The following is a 21,298-nucleotide window of genomic DNA, read 5'->3' as shown; positions in this document are numbered from 1 at the left end:
TGCTTTGATGTCAGTCAATAAGCTTATCTGCCTTAATTATGATCTGTGCTAATTAAAAACTAATATAAACTAGAAAAATAAAAGTTAAAAAAGTGCAAAAAAGGAAAGAAAGAAAGAAAGAAAGAAAAGTATGTGTGAAGAAATTGTCTCCCCTCCATAGCAACAAATATAAACAATTTGGTAACATATCATCTTCCCTTAAAATAGAACAAATGATGCCATCTCTTATCTATAGACACATCTTTAAAGCCTCATCATTCAATCCTGGTCAGTAAAAGTCCACTGAGGTTTACTACAAATTACAATATACTTTAACCTTAATCAAATAAACCAACTTTTTAATTCTTTTTTTTACTTTTAACAGTCATGGCCCTTAAACCCCACAAATGAAATCCTTGAACTATGGAAGTTGATTTCTTCTCATTTTGTCTTAGTCCCTTCTAATACAATTCTTCACAACTTTAACAGGGTTTTTTGTACATCCAACATAAGAACGTTATCCAGGACACTCTTAAAATTCACAAGAATGTGCTAAGCACATTGATTTGTGCTTTAAATTGTAAGCCGCTTCGGAGAAGGACGGGATATAAATGGGATTTTAAAAAAAAGTGTGAGTCCTACTTCGTCCTTAGGCATAAAAACCAGCAGGGTGGCTTTGGGCTAGTCACTCTTTCTCAGCCCAATCCACCTCACAAGGTTGTTGTTGTTGATGATGATTTTGTTAACAAGAGGAAGGAGTATTACACATATCTATTGCCTTGAGTTATTTATCTAAATAAAACCAAGATTAAAAAAACTCTAAAAACATTGTTCACAAACATCCTCCAATGTTAAAGTATTTTGCTCCATTCTACAGTATATTAGTTAGTCAAACTTACATGCTTTTTCCCTTTGATTGTAATTTTTAATTCTTTCTGATTCCTCTAATGTCCAACCTTCAAAATCACATTCTCTCTCTCTCTCTCTCTCTCTCTCACACACACACACACACACACGCACACGCACATAATTCAAAACAGCCTTTTCCCATAAGAATTATTCTTATAGTTTCAAAATCTTATTTCAAATCCATCTAAACCCAGTCTATTTATTTATAACTTTCTGAAATGAACTTTCTAATCACACTTTTGTTGCTTACTCCAAAAAAACATTTTTTTAAATTTTTAAATTATATAAAACATCTTCTAAAAAGGTAAAGGTAAAGGTTCCCCCGCACATGCGTGCTAGTCGTTTCCGACTCTAGGGGCCGGTGCTCATCTCCGTTTCAAAGCCGAAGAGCCAGCGCTTGTCCGAGGACGTCTCCGTGGTCATGTGGCCGGCATAACTAGACGCCAAAGGCGCACGGAACGCTGTTACCTTCCCACCGTAGTGGTCCCTATTTTTCTACTTGCATTTTTACGTGCTTTCGAACTGCTAGGTTGGCAGAAGCTGGGATGAGTAACAGGCGCTCACTCTGTTACGCGGCACACGGGATTCGACCCGCCAAACTGCCGACCTTCTGATCGACAAGCTCAGCATCCTAACCCACTGAGCCACCGCGTCCCTAAACATCTTCTACTAAAGGTAAAAAGAAACTCAACTGGTATAGCAAAGCCTGCCTTATGAACATTCCTAATATCCAAGCAGCAGCTAACAAGCAATTTCCAAAAATGATTAAGAAAGGAAAAATGCAAACTTTTTTTTTCCTTTTTAAAGATGCTGAAATGCTGTTTAGGGTACAAAGGCTTTCATCTGTCTCCCAGTGCTCTAAACTTGCCAGACACAACTATTTTGAAGTCTCCTTGTGAAGAACAGCTGTCTGGAGAGTTTGTGGGCAATCCCAGTCTAGAGATGAACGGCAAAGAGTGGACTTTGCACTTCAATTCTTCATTCCACCACAGTCAATGACTTCACTCTCAGGGGAACTATCTTCAATTTGCCATTTCTTTCCGGGAAATGCTAATTCTTGGTATCCTGACAATTCCTCTCATTAAACCATGAAATTAAGGTGAAATTAAGCCAATCCTATTGAGCATTACATACTCTGATAGTTACATTCCAAGATAAATACAGCTGAGTCTTTTCTATGTTTCTGAGTCCTTCACATCACATGCTATCTGCATTTTTAAACTGGAATATTAAGGACTAAATAATTCAGACAAAGAAAGCAGATGTTCTACCACTGAGTTACAGCCTTTACCCACCGAGGGTTGCCTGCTAAATAGCAGCTTTTGTAGAACAATATAATCTGTCATCAAATGGGAACAGTTGCCAGGAAAAAAATGCACACCAAAGTCCACACACTCAATTCTTGTGGACATACTGTATGCATTCACACACAGTCTTCCAAACACAATTCAGGGTTTGATTTGTGAAATCTTAATAGCCCCCTTGTATCTTCTGAAATCTATTTCTAAATCTGACAAACAGTATTTTCCTAACTATTCTGCTTGCTAAACCCAAATACCACTAACACTCTCTTATTCTTCTATTAGATAAAACCCTCTTTTTGGAAATCTGTCAAAGTTAGAATTTAGGAATTTTTCCAGAACTTTTAGGGTTTCCTTTGTTTCCAACGGTGCTATAGAAAATGTACAAGCAGGTCTACATTTTGCAAATGTTAGGGTGAAAACAAGCAAGGGTATTTTATATACTAGGATTTCTAATCTATTTTTCCCCAGTTCAGTATATTTGTCTTGCAAATATTCTGAGATTGTGGAGAATTGTTGGAAACACATCATGATCATTTTTCAGCTGATATCAACAAACTGAAGCACCTCCAATTTACCCAAGTTACTGAGAAGACCCTCTTTAATAATTTGAACATTTCATCCTAACTTTTGACCCCAAATCTTAATGTCCAACCATAAAAGTCATAAGAAGTAACTCTAAAAAGTAACTTTAAAAAATTGTAAGTATCCTAATATTCAAGTTCCTAGCTTTTGACCTGAAGTAACACTGCCCAGACATAAAAATCTTAATTCACGGAGAGAAGTAAACTCCAAAAGAAGACTGTTTACCTAGCTGCTCCAGGACTGCTCCTGATACTGGGATTTATCCATTTTAAAAAGAAACGTTTTACAGATTTCTCTCTACAAGAAGTCTGGAAACTGGAGTAAAAATATATTAAATACAAATATATGCTTTACTTATGCTTGCACCACTTCATACTGCCAGGGATAGTTTTAGAGACCAAAATGTATATGACTCCCCCTTTCATAATCCCATATTTAAAAGTCATAAATCAAATTTTTTTTATTTTAGTTTTAAAATTATTTTCTGTATTTCTGAAATTACAATGTAGCTACAGAGCTTTTTCCAATCTGTTTCGAATCATGACAGCAAGACTAAATAAGATTCCCACACAGGTTGTTTATTGTTTGCAAGTTTTTTGCTAACAGTAACACAAGCTCCTATTTTTTTTTTCTTCCGCTCCTAATTTTCTAATTAGTGACCGTTCTTTCTTCAAAAAGCTGTTCTTTCTGCCTACAGGTAACCATAATCCTCTTTATTAATTGCATTTTAATTCCATATATGTCTCTTCCATTCTAAAAAACGGTCATGACTAGCAATCAACTGTTCTAATTCTATGTTTTTACTATAATGCCTCCTCAGGAAGGTACCACCAATTTCCCCAAAATATGGATAATACATACATAGTCCAAGAAACAGAGGTTTTCTATAAATAATGCTCAGCATGATGTACATTTAATCTTTGTGGTAATTCAGTGTCTGCCTGGCTGAACCTCCAGTATCTCCAGTAAAGTAAGCAAAGTCTGCACTTCAGGCCATCAAGCTTGTACACAACATATTGTCATACTCCTTGACAAGCATATATTAGGATTCAGTTAAAAATGGCCTCACAGGCAAAACATTAGTTATAAGTAAATAACTGACAGAATGAATACAAAAGTAGTGTTTCTCAAGTCACAGGTGTTCTATTAAAGCTACCTTCTATAAATTAAACACCATAAATAATCATCCTGTGGCAACCTGCCTAGAACATGTCCATTAAGTACCTAATACACCATCTGGAAAGTGATCATGTCTAAGCATATCCAAGAGAAGTGTAAGTATCAGAAAAAGACCAATATTGATATTTTAGATTGTATCTCAAAGCATGCAATCTCAAGAGATGTCCACTATCCTTTATTTACCATCACATATCTTTTTATGTGACATTACTTAATCGTACTGCTAGGCTATTCACTTTGCTAGAAAATGCATAGTACTGTAAGAGATATGAAATGGTATAAGGTTTCCTGCCTGAGTAGGGGGTTGGACTAGATGGCCTCCAAGGTCCCTCCCAACATCATCAACATCATTGTTGTTGTTGTTGTTATTGTGTTTCTTAGTACTAGTTGCTGAGAATATATAAAAGAAAACAGCTGCTGCCTTAATACATTTGGAAATGCCCGGAGCTATTGAGATGGCCATGCAGGTTGAAAAAACCCATGCTGAACCAAGTGTCCTTTGATCAAATTAACCATATGAGTTAGATGAGGGAATAGAAGGAGAATTCATCAAATTTGCAAATGATACTAAACTGGCAGGAATAGCCAACACCACAGAAGACAAACTCAGGATTCAAAAAGATCTTGACAAACTAGAACAATGGACCCTATCCAACAAAATGAGTTTTAATGTGGAGAAAACCAAAATTTTACATTTAGGAAGGAAAAAACAAAGATATAAGTACAGATTAGGCGAGACCTGGCTCAAAAACAGTAACTGTGAGAGGGACCTTAGAGTCTTAGTGGATGATCAATTGAATATGAGCCAGCAGTGTGCAGCAGCCGCCAAAAAAGCTAATACAATCCTGGGTTGTATAAACAAGAGACATAGACTCAAGATCACGCAAAGTATTTATACCACTTTATAATCCCTAGTAAGACCAGACCTGGAACACTGCGACCAAGTTTGGTCACCATACTACAAAAAAGACATTTAGACCTTGGAAAAAGTTCAGAGAAGAGCAACTAAGATGATAAAAGGCCTGGAGACTAAAACATATGAAGAACAGCTGCAGGATATGGGTTTAGGTAGACCAGGGGTGTCAAACTCAATTTCATTGAGGGCCTCATCAGCATTGCGGTTGCCCTCAAGGGGCCGGGTGGGTATGGCCAGGGTGGGCGTGGCCTACTGCGTGGGCTTGGCTAGAGTGCGTATGGCCTACTGGGTGGGCGTGGCCATCTCTACATCGTTCACATCAAGGGTGCCTATGGGGGCCTGGGCAGGAGTGGGACAGATCTGAGGGTCTCTGGCAGAAGAAGGGTCTCTGGGCCGGGGCCAAGGCAGCGGGGGCCATTCCCTCACTGTTTCCAGGATGGCTTCGTGGGCCACATGAAACCACTTTGTGGGCCGGATCCGGCCCCCGGGCCTTGTGTTTGACATGTCTGAGCTAGACTAAAGAAAAGAATAGGGGCAAAATGATAGCAGTATTCCAGTATTTGAGGGGCTGCCAGGAAGAAGAGGGGGTCAAATTATGCTCCAAGGCACCAGAGGGCAGGACAAGAAACAATGACTGGAAATTAATCAAAGAGAGAAGTAACCTGGAATTAAGGAGAAACTTCCTAACAGTGAGGACAATTAACCAGTGGAACAGCTTGCCTTCCAAAATCGTGAGCACTCCATCACTGGAGGTTTTTAAGAAGAGACTAGACAGTTACTTACCAGAAATGGTATAGGTTCTCCTACTTCAGCAGGGGGCTGGACTAGAAGACCTCCAAGGTCCCTTCCTATTCTATTCTATTCTATTCTATTCTATTCTATTCTATTCTATTCTATTCTATTCTATTCTATTCTATTCTATTCGTAGGCTAGCTTGGTTGCTCAACTGCGAGAGACTGGTGAAGCGGGCACAGCAGCGCCTGCATTTTCTGTGTCGCATGAGAAAAGCACATCTTCCTTCCCCTGTCCTTACCACTTTCTACAGAGGGACTATCGAGAGCATCCTGTCATACAGCATCACAGTCTGGTTTGGAAGCATCACTGCTTCAGACAGGAAGGAAGTGCAGAGAGTGGTGAGGAAGGCTGGAAAAATTATTGGCAGTTCCTTATTTTATTTATTTTTTATTTTATTTTAATTCCATTTATATCCCGCCCTTCTCCGAAGACTCAGGGCGGCTTACAAGCTTAGCAGTAGCCTTCATTCTATGTATATGCCTGCTTATTAGGGCTTTCACACACACCCCAAGCGGCATTATTACAAAGTCAGCTTAATTGCCCCCAACAATCTGGGTCCTCATTTTAACTACCTCGGAAGGATGGAAGGCTGAGTCAACCTTGAGCCTGGTGGGATGCGAACCTGCACTAATTGCAGGCAGCTGGTGTTACTTAAGGAGGCATTAGCCCACTGCTCCACCAAGGCTTCCCTTCCATCTAGGACATAGCACATAATGTTGCTTGAGCAGGGTCTGCAAGATTGTCTGGGACACTACAGATCCTCTACACAACCTGTTTTCCTTGTTACCTTCTGGGAGGAGGCTCCATGGTACCTGAAGCAGAACATCCAGATTCAGTCACAGTTTTGTTCCATACAGTATTAACCTTGTGGACTCTAAAGCTTCCTCCTTCCATTATGTATTCAAGATGGACAGTGATTAATATTAATATATTACTTACATGTAAGGGTGTAGGTCTATACATATGTTGTATATAGTATATTTAAATGTGTGTTATGTACATGTACACTTTGAGAGAAAGCAACTAAATTTCATTTTTAATGCGTGCCATTGTGTGCACAATAAAAAATGACAATAAAGGTTATTATCTATTATCTGTTGTGGTTGCTTCATCACTGGAGGTTTTTAAGAAGAGATGGACAGCCACTTGTCTCACACTGTGTAGGGCAGGGGTCGGCAACCTTAAACACTCAAAGAGCCACTTGGTCCCTTTTCCCAGAGAAAAAAAACACTGGGAGCTGCAAAACTCTCACGGGCACACGCACACAAGGGGGGAGGTTGATTGAAGAGTTTAATTAAAAAGAAATAGAGGCTGCTGTGCATGAGTTCTCTCTCTCTCTCTCTCTCTCTCTCTCTCTCTCTCTCTCTCTCTCTCTCTCTCTCTCTCTCTCTCCCTCCCTCTCTCCGATCTTCTGCTCACCTGGCAAGCTGGCTTCACGCTGTTCTCGGACAAGCTGACACACATTCTTATTGTGCTGGCTCTCCTGCCCTGCTTTCTGCTGCTTCCTGTGGAGATGCAGCAAAGGCAGGAGCCCCGCCCAATAAGCTTGTCAGCTTCTTGAAGAACAACGTGAGGCCACTCTCTTTTTTATACACACACACACACACACACACAGAGAGAGAGAGAGAGAGAGAGAGAGAGAGAGAGAGAGAGAGGTGGGGGGAAGCTCAAGTGCCTCTCTCTGTCTCTGTCTCTTTCTCTGCAAATGGCAGAGGAGGACTGGGAGCCGCAGGAGAAGGCTGAAAGAGCCACATGCAGCTCCAGAGCCGCAGGTTGCTGACCCGTGGTCTAGGGTCCCCAGCTTGAGCTGAGGGCTGGACTAGAAGATCTCCAAGGTCCCTTCCAACTCTGTTCAACTGTTATTACATAACTTTTAATGACCATCTGAATGTTACATATATAAATGACATTTGTACTTACTAGATTTTTCAAATCTCGCCTTTATTACTTTATAAGTAACACAAGGCAGTCAACATACATAATATTACTTCCTCCTATTTTCTCCACAACAAGCCTGTAAATTAAGTTGGAGTGAGAGAAAATGACTGGCCCAAAGTCACCCAGCTGGTTGTCGGGCCTAAGGCAGGACTAGAATTCATAGACTATTGGTTTCTAGGCCTGGGTCTTTGATAACACACCAAACTGATTCTCTTTTATTTATATAAAATAAATATATGTCTAAATAGCAGTGAGCACTAGAGCAAGTGCTCACTGTGTCTGTGTATATACATAAATACACACACACACACACACACACACACACACACACACACACATTGAGCACTTGGTTTAGTGTGCACTATTTATTCATATATTTATTTCATATAAAAGAGAACCAGAATATCTGTGTGTGTGTGTGTGTGTGTGTGTGTGTGTGTGTGTGTGTGAACTATTTAGATTACCTTGCTAGGCCCCAAACATGGGACAAATCTTATTTCCTGTTTCAGCCTAACCCAAGGCCATCCACAGGCAGTGGTCACAGTAGTGACAGCTCATATTTGTGTAAATATTTTTGGATTGCTAACAAAGAATTAAAGGGAGACTGATATGCATTTCAAACTTACTTGTTCTCATCAGTCAGCCATACCCTTCTGAGATTCAAACCTGGGCTGATTGCACATTAGGCAGTTGTTTTAACCTCTAGGCCACAGGCTCTTTCTCACTTTATTAGCTGAGAAGCAAGGGAGATATGTGTTAAATGTTTGTTAACTATTTAGATTACCTTTACACAAATATGAGCTGTTACTACTGTGACCACTGCCTGTGGATGGCCTTGGGTTAGGCTGAAACAGGAAATAAGATTTGTCCCATGTTTGGGGCCTAGCAAGGTAATCTAAATAGTTAACAAACATTTAAGACATATCTCCCTTGCTTCTCAGCTAACAAAGTGAGAAAGAGCCTGTGGCCTAGAGGTTAAAACAACTGCCTAATGTGCAATCAGCCCAGGTTTGAATCTCAGAAGGGTATGGCTGACTGATGAGAACAAATAAGTTTGAAATGCATATCAGTCTCCCTTTAATTCTTTGTTAGCAATCCAAAAATATTTACATATCTATCTATCTATCTATCTATCTATCTATCTATCTATCTATCTATCTAAATAAAGGGAATACTTAAACAACACAATGTACTGTATTTAATAGTAGGATGTCTTATTTTCTGTTCCCTTTATTTTTTTGAGCAGTATACACACACACACATACACACACACACCTTGCATTTTAAAGAACATGTTGTTTTCAGAAAATATTTCAAACTTAGCAGTTTTCATTTTAAAAACTGTTTTAAAACATAGAATATATTGTCTAAGTGAATCTTGTAGCAAGAAGCAACCTAAATTATGTAAGGTTGAACAGAGATTAAATTGGCATACTAACTGATTGCAAGTTAATATATGATGACAAACATTTATTTATGTATTTGTTTTTTAGAGAACTTATTTGATTGGACTTCTTTCTTTATGATGAACCTCAAAGCCAGATGATAGCAAAGGAATAAGGAAATTAAAAAAGTCCCACTGTAAACAACCAATGCCATCAATAGTTCTAAAGTAATTTTATAAATATTAATACAAACCATAATTTGCTTTTTAAAATAATTCATCTAAAATTGAAATTCAATCTGATAATAAATCAGCCACAGTGGCTGTTTATTGCATAGTTTTTTGGGTTTTTTAACTTTTTGCATATATTAATATTTAAAAACAGCATCCTTATTGTCCCTTTCTTGAACAAAACATACTCTTTATAGACTCTTTTATAAAGCCACTTTTGTGTTCATACATGTGTAAAAATGTACACCCCAACTATCAATGAAATATCTTTAGACTTATAAAATCAAACAAAGAGAAACCAAATCTGAAAAAACATCCTTTTCTCCAAAAAGGATCAAGGTGAAAAACAAAGTCCTGCTTAGAAATCTGTCTTCTTTCCTGCCTACAATCCACCCCCTCACTGGCAACCATCCAGAAGCCAAAATATGTTTTCTAAACCTGTGTTTCTCAAACTTGGAAGCTTTGAGATGTGTGGACTTCAGCATGGGAATTCTGGGAGTTTAAGTCCACACATCTTAAAGCAGCCAAGGTTGAGAAACAACAGTTCTAAAGGGATAGCTGGTGGCAGTGATTTCCCAGTAGTAGCCTTGGCATCACCTCTCTGTCAGGAAAAGCTAAGATGGATTTTCCTATGTGCATATTTTACACTTTGCTGCCTAGATCAGAGTTCTGACTGTTCTATCATGCTGTCCAACTTTTATACCATTGAGCATTCTCTTGGATGCAGGAATTTTCACAGAAAACAAGCGCAGGCATGTTCCCCCTTTCCAGCCCAGCAGATCTAGCATCAAGTAATAGATTTCAATTGCAAGTACGCTAAACATCTTTTAGGCTTCTAGTATCTCAATATATCCTTCACTTTCCTAAATATTAAAAGGAAACCTTGTTTAAAATCATCGTCACATTTGGTAACAGGACTTAAAATAACTTTGCATATGAAAATCATTTCTTTCAATTATTCTAGAAGCATAGCTCTTATCATGCAACCACAAATACAACCATCCCAGCATGCAGAGCTACATATTGAAAGCAGATAAGAAAGACCCCAGGTAAAGTTCATTTATTTCAATGATTTTTTAGGCAAATGCCTCTCAATATTCATAATTTTCCATTTCATCATTTCAGACTACTGACCAGCATCCCCAACAAATAAAAAATTCTTAAGGAACAGATTCAGATTGGCCTTATTAAGTGTTTTTGCAGTAACTAGCTAGATACTATAGAAGTTATTTGTTTCTATAGATTCTCTGAAATATGTATCTTAGTATATTGCAAATTTAGATTTTATGGTTTTTAGTATGTAAAATCTGAAACTTTTTAGTTTAAACAATCTGAATAATCTGCCAATTGTTGACCAGATAAATTATAACTATATCAATACCAACTTATATACTGCTTCACAGTGCTTTACAGCCCTCTCTAAACAGTTTACAGAGTCACCATATTGCCTCCAACAATTTAGGTACTCATCTCATTAACTTCGTAAGGATGGAAGGCTGAGTCAACCTTGAGCGGTAAGAATAGAACTGCTGACAGTCAGCAGAATTAGCCTATAATACTGCATTGTAAGTGGAGTGGAGTGGAGTGGAGTGGAGTGGAGTGGAGTGGAGTGGAGTGGAGTAGAGTAGAGTAGAGTAGAGTAGAGTAGAGTAGAGTAGAGTAGAGTAGAGTAGAGTAGAGTAGAGTAGAGTAGAGTAGAATAGAATAGAATAGAATAGAATAGAATAGAATAGAATAGAATAGAATAGAATAGAATAGAATAGAATAGAATAGAAGCTGGAAGAGACCTTGGAGGTCTACTAGTCCAGGGCTTTTCACCTGGTGGTATGAATACCACCTGTGGTACATTAGCAAGTGGCAGGTGGTATGTGGCACTGCCCAGCCAAGTGTAGAGGGGGAGGGAATGAGCCAGCACAGTGCAGGACTTACTGTGAGAGAGTCCTCCAGAGCTGCAGAGTGGCTGGGGCAAGGCAAAAGCCCCAGGCTCACTTTCAGCTCACCCAGAAGAGAAAGGAGGAGGAGGGGGTGGAGAAAGGAGAGGCTATAACAGAAGGCAGCTTGGGCGGGAGAGGGAGAGAGAGAAAAAAAGAAGCAGCCTTGGGAGGAAGTGGAGTCAGCTCTAGCTGCACTGAAGGGAAAGAAGGAGGAGGAGGACTGGAGGAGATCAAGCAAGCCGGCCATGAGCTGATCTACAACTTCTGTGGTAGCCATCTGTGCTGGCAGCAACAAACAGGCAAGAAACACAGTGGGGGAGGGGTCGCCTTCCACGAGGAATGAAGAAAGACAGCAATGAAGAAAGGCAGCATCGGTAGAGGTGAGGCACAGAGGGAGGGAGGGAGATGGAGAGTGGGTTTTGTGAAATGTAAGCTTTGTGTTCTTAAGGCGTGTTTGGCAATTTCTATTTGGCTGATGGGTGATGTCTCGTGTTAACTTCTATTGCTCTGCTATTGTTAGCTGTAAGTTTTGCTGCAAGGGATTTTGAAGTATTTTTCTCCTGAATGGATTTTGCCTGTAACATTCCTTTACTTATGAATAGAGCCATTTGGGGGAGGCTGCCTTAGTTGGCATCCAGTACTTACTACATTTTTGTTTCTTCCTTAAGTGCTGGCTGCTGGCTCCTTAACTTTCCTTTCTAGCAGTAGCTAATTCTTAAAGGGGAATGCACTTTTTTAGCTAGTTCCCTCAGTGGCTTGTCTTTTCTGTCTCTGGAAACTTTTCCTTGTTTGATGAATATATGGAAGAGGGAAAATATGGGGGTGGGGGGGTTTCAAATTCTTCCTTCAGAAGGAGATGGGAATGAGAAAGAGGGAGGCAGGGAAAAACAGAGGGAGGGAAGGAAATCCTGCCTTAGTACTTGGCCACCAGTAGCCCTGCCATTGACTTTGCTTGTCAAAAGGTTGCAAAAGGGGATTACATGACCCTGGGACACTGTGACAATCATAAATATGAAACAGTTGCCAGGCATCCAAATATAAATCACATGACCCTGGGCATGCTGCAATGGTCATAAGTGTGAAAAATGGTCATAAGTCATTTCAGTGCAATTGCAACTTCGAACAGGTTTTTTGTTAGTTTGGGTTTTTTTGGTCATCAAGTTTTTGACATCTTGCTAGTTGGTACTCAAATATTGCCATATCCTAAAAGTGGTACAATCGATGAAAAGGTTGAAAAGCCCTGTTCTAATCAAGCTCCCTGCTCAAGCAGGAGAAACTATACCATTTCAGACAAATAGTTGTCCAGTCTCTTCTTAAAAACTTCCAGTGTTGGAGCACTGACAACTTCTGGAGGCAAGTTGTTCCACTGATTAATTGTTCTAACTGTCAGGAAATTTCTCCTTAGTTCTAGGTTGCTTCTCTCCTTGATTAGTTTCCATCTGTTGCTTCTTGTCCTGCCTCAGGCGCTTTGGAGAATAGCTTGATTCCCTCTTCTTTGTGGCAACCCCTGAGATATTGGAACACTGCTATCATGTCACCCCTCGTCCTTCTCTTCATTAAACTAGACATACCCAATTCCAGCAACCGTTCCTTGTAGGTTTTAGCCTCTAGTCCCCTAATCATCTTTGTTGCTCTTCTCTGTACTCTTTCTAGGGTCTCAACATCTTTTTTACATTGTGGTGACCAGGAGAGCTAGTAGGAGAGCTCTAAACTATGCAGGAGTTTAGAGCTCTCATAGATGCACTAAGTTCAAATAATTTTTATTTTTATTTTTTATTTTAATTCCATTTATATCCCACCCTTCTCCGAAGACTCAGGGCGGCTTACAAGCTTAGCAGTAGCCTTCATTCTATGTATATGATGCTAACTAACAATCATGAATCTGCATCTACAGAGGAAGCTGTGTTCTTCCAAGAATTAAGGCATTTTCCCCATTAACTAACCTTTTTAATTTATGTTCTAAGTCTATGTAATACTGGTAAAAGTTCTGCAAACCAAATTTCACAACATCACTCACAGAACATTATAAATACAAACTATCTTAAGGAACTGTATATAACAATCTCTATAGAATCAACAAATTCTTATAATTAAATCATTTCTTATGAATGTACATACATGCAGTTTTGGTTGCCTAATTTTTGGGCCAAACCATACTTTTATCAGCCAAGCAATGGTATAATTTTCCTTAAAATAAATATGTGAACCCTGGAAACAGTCTCTGCTTTCCCCTCATTTGATTACTTTTACTATATACTATTCACAGTCTTCTTTTGGAGCGAGTCCAAAAAAAATTCAGAATAACATGTATTTTAGGTTACTTACGATTGGTGAACACTACAGTTGTAAAATACAAAATCCACAGATGCAAACTTCTTCCCTGTCTCTTTGGATTTAAGATAGAGCTTTACCACTCGCTTATCACCTAGAAAAAAGCAAGCATACAGATCCGAAATCAACAAATTGGTGACTGGCATGGACATCTGTAAAAATAAAGACTTCTTAATTTGACCAGGTTGGAATAAATAGTTCTGACTGAATTAAGAAATAATCTCAGTGAATACCAATGACATAAGAAAACATTAATCATGGAAGAACATGATCCATCTAAACCACTTTTCTTCTTCCTAGATAGCTTTAATGATTTAGAGAGTAAGTAATCTTGCTTAGTACAAAACTAAAAAAAGCTGATGAAAGACTATGATAATAGATCTTTAACTGCCTACTGCAGAATTTATATTTGACATTCTCCATGTTACCTCTCTCTCGGGCCAATGTGTTATATCTTAAAGGATTTAGATTTCTCTATAGCAAAAACAACCTGAGTATCTGAGATCAGCCTAGATTATACTATCTGAACTGAAGACTAAATTATCTGCCTCCCATGTAGGGACAGAAACAACGTATTTTTAGATAGTGCTTTTTTATTACCTAGAGCAGTCTTTCTCAACCTTGGCAGCTTGAAGTTGTATGGACTTCACCTCCCAGAATTCCCCAGCCAGCATTGGGAAAATGGGAGTTCAAGTGGGTGTTGAAGTTTACACATCTTCACGTTGCCAAAATTGAACAATTCTGACCCCAGAGAGAAGGATTTTGTAATGGAATAAAAATATTACAAGAAGCATACATAGCTACAGAAAAGTTATTGGGATTTATTGTGGTACTACTTTGTATAAGTATGTGAAAAAGCACCCAGTTTCAAAACAGTGAGATTATAAATATCTACATATATTCGCAGAAACACTGTAAAAACAGAAGACACAGTTTTAAGCATTTTAAATCAGATTACATAATATATTCCATGTTTCCATCCTAACAATAAACTACATAGACTGGCTCAACTTTTGCATTACTTAAATATTTGTTAAAAAAACTCAATTCCCTAAGTACATTCAGTTTATTCTATATTTAACTGCTGCAGGATGATGATGTGATATTAACTCACCTTGTCCTCTGGTAATAGGTATGACATCTTTTGTAGATGGAGAACTACAGTAGATTCTGCCGTCTTCAATGCGGCTTTCAGAGTCAGTGAAATCTTCAAAGGAACAATTCACACCAGCCAGGAGATCAGGAACATTCCAGGCTTGCAAAACCAGCTGACAGAATGACACACAGAGAAAAAAAATCAGTGATCTGTTTGTTCTTGTTGTTTTTAAAAAAGGGGGTCTACAATAAAACCTTCATACTTCACCATCCTACTGACATAGTTAACAAGACTATATGGAATTTAAAGTAAAATGACCCACCGGGACTTCTGACATGGTGACTGATATATTCTTAGGCTGAACAGTAAGTTGAACACACTGGTGCAGATGTGAGGCAAAACGCTGGTGTTCATCAGCTCGATCACAACGCTCCTTCCGAGAACAGCTGTGAAACAGCAAAAAACAATATCTATAAGACTGTGGTAATCTTTAGCTACAACTAATAATGTTCTCATTATGTTGCTACATTGATGACTAACGACATGCAAAGACCTATTTTATTTTCATCTGCTAGTTAATTTTAGTTTTATTTAAATTCTAGTCCACCTTTCACAACTGCTTTGTCAGTTACAACTGAAATGGAATAAAAGTTGCTTAAATAAATGAGAAAGCCCTTAATGCTATTCCTACATTACACAAATAATAAAAGAGACCATAAATATTATCAATTGAAAACATGCTTCACAATATGTACTGAAATTTCACATTCAAATAGTCACTGAAATATTTCTTTGGTAATTTGACTTATTTTTGTATATTATATTTTGCTCTTGAACCCACATATATTTTGCTCTTGAACTAGCACCTAGGTCACGATGGCATGTAATGTCTCAAAGAATTTTGCTGAAAAAAATAAAGATGGGTTTTATGCATTATTTTACCAACATTAAAATTAATCTTAATGAGAAAGGAATAAATGAAACATTTTACAAACCAGTATTATATTTTCTCAGAGGAAGCCTTAATGATAGTACAATAGTCTACTCTTAGAAGGTTATTAAAATTTATGTTGTACCGCAATAAAATGTGAATTGTGAGAACAAGTCTTATTCTTCTGTTCTGGTTTGCTTGCTAAATTAAATTTCAATCTTTCCCAACCTAGATGTTATTACTCCTTAAAGTTAAATCACTATCTTTACGATGGGATTTTAATTTCATCTGCAATTGTGTATGGATTATTAATGATGTAACTCAATAATCTAACAAACACTTACTGTGCTGAACAGCTTCTTAATATTCAGTGTTTGTACAAATGCTTGCAAAAATGCAGTGAGTTTCACATGGTTTTGCACTTGATCTTTACAAAACCACTACATGATAAGTCATAGAATAGGAAATAGTCTCCAAGTGTATTTCATCCAATATGATAATTATGGAAGAAATCCTTTAGAACTATATTAGCTTACGAGACCTTTATTTTTTTAAGAAAGAAGGAAAGACAATCCATTCCACTATCAAACCTATTGGTTATCTAAAAGCTAAGAGAACATTTCTAAAGTTACAAAATGTCTTGTAATTTGAACTAGTTGGTCTGGATATTATAAACAACAAGCTCCTTCATCTCTGTAACAGCTTTTCAAATATGCAAAGATACCCTAAATCATGTCTTCTCAGAATAAGGATATGCAATGCTGACTTTCAGTTAGGTGTTGCGGTGTCCCTGTCTTCCACGTTTGATTTTGCCCCGCTGGGGACCCTAAAAAGGGTTGAAAGTCATCCCGGAGAGGCAACGAAGGAGGGGACCCTCATCGAGAACAGAGGGGCAGCAGCCATTCCGCTGGATCTGAGGAAGCCCTCCAAACTGGCAGGGGAAAGACTGGCTACCTTCATGTGGCCACTCAGAAGCTGCTGACAACCAAAGATGAGGACTAACTAGCAATTTTTGAGCAACGTGATGGAACTGAGTGAGACTTTATCCTCTTTTTATGACCTTAATACAACTCTCCTGGAAAAAACAATGCCCAAAGCAAAGAATTCTCCCCGATGAGAGACGGAGGGGAAGGTTTTGCCTCATTCCGTCAGGAAAAGAAAAGCAGTGAATTAATTGCTTTGGGGGAAAATAGAGAAAACTACAAGATCAATTTGGAATTAATAGAGATATATAGATTTGAAATTTGGGGACTAAAAGTACCTTTGAGACTTTTTTTAGAAAAGATATTTTAAAGTCTGTAAAATAGGCTTGGATTTGGAAAGCTGGAAGACGGTGTCAACAACATCTAGTGGTGAATCACAGCACTACAATTTATTATGCTTAAAGGAAACTTAGCTTGGAGCCCAGACTTAGACAAGACTCTTTGTTGTTCCTGGAAACTCACTTTTGCAGACTGCAGCTGGGAAAAGGGAAAATAACCCTCTTGGGCTGCCTATCTGTGTTGGGGACCCTATTGGACTATAAAGACTACATACAAAAACAAAATGGATGTTTCATACTTAGCCTCAAATGGTAAAAAACCATCTTTAACACTTCTCTCTGAACTCCCAGCTTGATATACCAACAAAAAATGTTAATGAATCTCAGAAATAAATTCTTTCTATGCTGAAATCAATCCAAGATTGATTTCAGGATGAGACTAAAAATAATGCAAATGAGATAAAAGAACAATTTTCTAACCTAAACTTACAAATCCAGACAATGACTACAAAGAAGGACCTAGTAACCCAGAAAACAGAAGGAAAATTAGAATAAACGGATCCAAAGATGGAGGACCTAAAGGAAGGAATTAACAGACAGATACAGACAAATGAAAAATTAGAAGATGCAGTGATAACACCAGAAATGGAAAAGATATCTCAGAACACATTTGAGGATAAGGTTGAACGGACGATAAAGCTGTTAGGAGAAATGCTGAATATTGACAAACAAGAAATGAAAAGAAAAACTGAAGGAGAAGGATGGAGGATGTTTAATAAATATAAATGGGTTGAGCATTCTTCCAAAAATATTTCAATCAAAATCTCTTCCTCTTTCCAAACAATATATACAAAAACAGAAGAAGAATTACTTGATGATTGAAATGTACTGATTTGGAAAGTTATTTAGAAAAGGAAGGAAAGTTATTTGGCAAAGGAAGAAAGCTAGAGCAAGACTGAAGAAAATACTATTAAACAGATGTTTGAATATGGTTAAGAAAATAAATAATTGTTAGAAATAAAAGTATTATTATAGTTAGAAGGATAGGATTTGTAACTAGAATATTATAGTTTGTTATGAGATGGGAAATATGAAAATTCAAAGGGTTTGAATATTCATCCTCCTCCAGACGTATCCTAGTTCATTAACCTTCTCCTTAAACTATGACAGCCAAAACTGCTTTCTTCACTACACAAGTAGAAGTCAACAATAAGAGTAACTTACTAGATAAGTTCTTACCTAGTAGGTAAGAATAAGAAAGAGTAACACTGAGACTCTTTCCTATTCTGTGACTTGTCATATAGTGGTTTTGTAAAGATCAGCAAGTTCATGGCAGAATCAAAATTCAAGCTGGGAATTTTGTGATTCAGTTCTCACTATCTGTATGACACTGACGATGCAACTTTATACCTGGGCATTTTTAGATCCTTTTTAAAATTTCTGTAGGGCTCATCTTTTAATATCCTACCCTAATCAATTCTATGCTCTTCCCATCTCATGTATTGTGGCTTTAATGGAGCTGGAGTCCTGCTTCAATTTCCTTTGAGCCTAACAGTTCATCACACTCATTTATGCTCTCGATTAAGCAACTCCAAGCAATTCAAATAAGCAGCTGCAAATATTCCATCTATTTCATCAAAGGCAGCCACTCCGCTGCCCCCATAGCACTGTTCTATCCAGGTATTCTGCCTCCATTAATAAGTTTAAATGGGTTTCTTCAAATTCTCCTCCCTGCATTTGTGATAACATTATTTCATTATAGAACGCATTTAATTAAGCAAAGGGCAATACAGTATAAGCAGATACACATGCACCTTTCAAGGTCTTAGTAATCTCAATGATTTATCTCTGTAACAAGTGCCAGCATGACACTGCACAATGGAGTTTCTGAGCCACTACAACATTCCACCTATATCCTAGGGATGCTTCAGGGAAAGAGATGTCTTTGAATTTTAATTAAAATGCTCCACATGGCTAAACAGTCAGGACTCTGTAGCTTCTAACAACTTTCCCCCCTTAAGCCCAAAGAAAATCACCCTTTTAATGTCTTTCAATTATTGTTTTGCCCCTACTCTTTTATGCTTTCATTAGTAACCCTATATGAGAGGCCCAGTTCCTGAGTTAAAGACATTGAATTGTAAGTTTTGATCAGTAGCAGCAGATGCACATGATCTTCAAAGAAAACCAGATTAATGAGTCTAAAAAATTATGTCTTCTTCATACTATTCCTCTGCAGCTAAAACAGGGCTAGAGCTGATTCCTATGCATATTCCCTGTTGCCAAATGTTCCTGGATTGGCATCTCAACGCTGCCCCGGTTCAAGCCACTTTCAATGGAGGAATCTTAACTTTTCCAATATGACAAACAAGAAGCACTGTGGTGCCCGCATTTGATGCATCAACCAGTATAACTGGAAACATTTGACAGCTACAAGTATTGACATTTCAAGCTGAGCAATCAAATTGCATTCATAAAGTCATTAGGAAAATTTCTTTAAACTATAGACGAAATAAAATATTTTCAAGCAGAAAGAACTCAATGTGCTACATTAATGCCATCACTCCCACCACCCTCCCATTTCCCATTACTACAAGTAATTCAATGCCTAAACTCATAGGGGTGTACGTGTGTGTATGTATCACTATTAAGATGCTAAATAAATTTATTGCTAAATAAATAAATCATGGACAACTGGTCACAGGACAACAAACTATTTTGGGGAAATGCATAGTCTGTGTCAATCTATGCTGGAATGAGGGTGACTCCTGCTGTGTTTCAAGATAGTAAGTAGAAAATTTAGTCCTTACCACCCACACATCAGAAGCTGCCAATGCAGTAGACAACTGGCAACTCAGAGCTGGCTGCCATCAATCAGCTTTATAGCATAAAGCATTTACCACAGAGGCAAGAGGAGACTAAGTGTACATACCAGACATTGAGGTTTACTTCTCTCAGCTTGAAATAAACAGGTGAAGCCTACCAGCAATTCTTTGCTCTATTCCCCACTGTGCTGCTTTCCACATTCATGCAAATCAGCAGGATAAGGGGTTCCTGACAACTACAATGGACAGAATTTTTAGCCCCTATGAACATTTGCTGCGGTGTCCTACCATAGGAGATTCAAGGTTGAATATACATGACAGGCCTATTCACTCAAGCAAAACAAGTAATTTTCCAAACATTACAAAATCAAATGATAATGGCATCCTTATCCTTATCTTTAGTTATAGCACTTTTATGAGTATGCACAGCACTTCAATACTATTATTGCAATCTTATAATAACTCCATAAACTCAGTATTATATAAACACGAAGAGAGCAGTGCTGCACTAAAAAATAGCATTTTTCCTGAGTTCCATTAGACAGCAAAACTCCACAGCTTCCTGCTTTTTACTTTTTATAGAAGTTAACCAGGTGCCACCAAAAGCCCATAAACAGATCTAGAAATGTATTCCTTCTCTGGCTGTTTCCTCATACTTTCATGTTCAATAGTCTCTTGTTTTTGAGTAATTAGATCTCATAGCAGCATGGTGACTACTCCAAACTCACCTCTTATCAAGGCCTCCTGTCATTGTTCAGTTCTATGTCTTCTACCATTTTCCCTTTCTTTGATGGGTCCTTCTTACCTTAGCATACATTGTTTTAACGAATTGTTTTCTGATTTAACTTAACTTTAACTAATACGATCATCTTTTGCTACTTTCTCTTATTTATACCCTTCAAAGGGTTCTGCCTCATGGATTTCATGCTGATATATGCTCGATAGTAGGAACTATGATAGTTAGGTATTACAGAATGTAATATTAATACATTTTTTATTTTTATTGGTAAAAATGAACAATTACAATCATACTAGTGATAATACAGTAAAAATGCAAATCATAATGATTAAAATAAGGTAAACAAAAGAAAAACTGTTTATCAATATAACATGAGCAAAAAACTCTTTCAGTCTCTAAACTTAACATTACATGAGGATACTTTGTGCTCTCTGAGCTTAGTTATTTTCTTGCAGGTGTTTCATTACCCAACTAGGTAACATCATCAGTGTTAGGACTGCGCTAACATTGATGATATTACCTAGCTGGGTAATGAAACTTCCACAAGAAAACAATCAAACTCAACATGAAGGACTCCTCAACACCTGAGATCCCATATTCCTTTTTGTACATGACCCTGTTACTAAATAAAAAATTAATGGTACTACTGTAACAGATTTATAAGCATTCAAAATGTCAGAAGTTAGCTTCAACAATGGAACAGAGTTTTTATATATAAAGGAGTATGGAGAATAAGAGTCAGGAGACACCATCAAGCCAAACCAAAAGACAATTCAGCATACTTACATGTTATGTAGGACACACCAACCACAGTGAGGATCTCTAGAACCCAGACACAGTGCACATGTTGCATACTGCTCACAGCTTTCCACTGGCACACGTGTCACCTAGGGGATAAGGGCTAGTGTTAAATAAAATCTTACTTCAGAGACTTTCAAGCTGCAGTTCTTATTCATATGTGAAATTC

General features: G+C 37.9%; 1 protein-coding gene across 1 annotated transcript in view; it reads right to left on the bottom strand.

Moving 5' to 3' along the window:
• The window catches only part of PLXNA1 (plexin A1), a 408,858-nt gene that overhangs the window by 177,379 nt on the left and 210,181 nt on the right, over positions 1 to 21,298 (bottom strand). The window contains exons 5-8 of the mRNA XM_081315906.1: positions 21,118 to 21,218; positions 14,901 to 15,024; positions 14,597 to 14,750; positions 13,477 to 13,576 (exon numbers count right to left, since the gene is read on the bottom strand). Coding sequence (XP_081172032.1) covers positions 13,477 to 13,576; positions 14,597 to 14,750; positions 14,901 to 15,024; positions 21,118 to 21,218 — 479 coding nt within the window. The remainder of the gene's footprint in view (positions 1 to 13,476; positions 13,577 to 14,596; positions 14,751 to 14,900; positions 15,025 to 21,117; positions 21,219 to 21,298) is intronic.

Source organism: Vipera berus (genome assembly GCF_964194415.1).
Source record: "Vipera berus genome assembly, chromosome: 2".
NCBI lineage: Eukaryota > Metazoa > Chordata > Lepidosauria > Squamata > Viperidae > Vipera > Vipera berus.
This window is presented reverse-complemented; position numbering and strand designations above follow the sequence as displayed.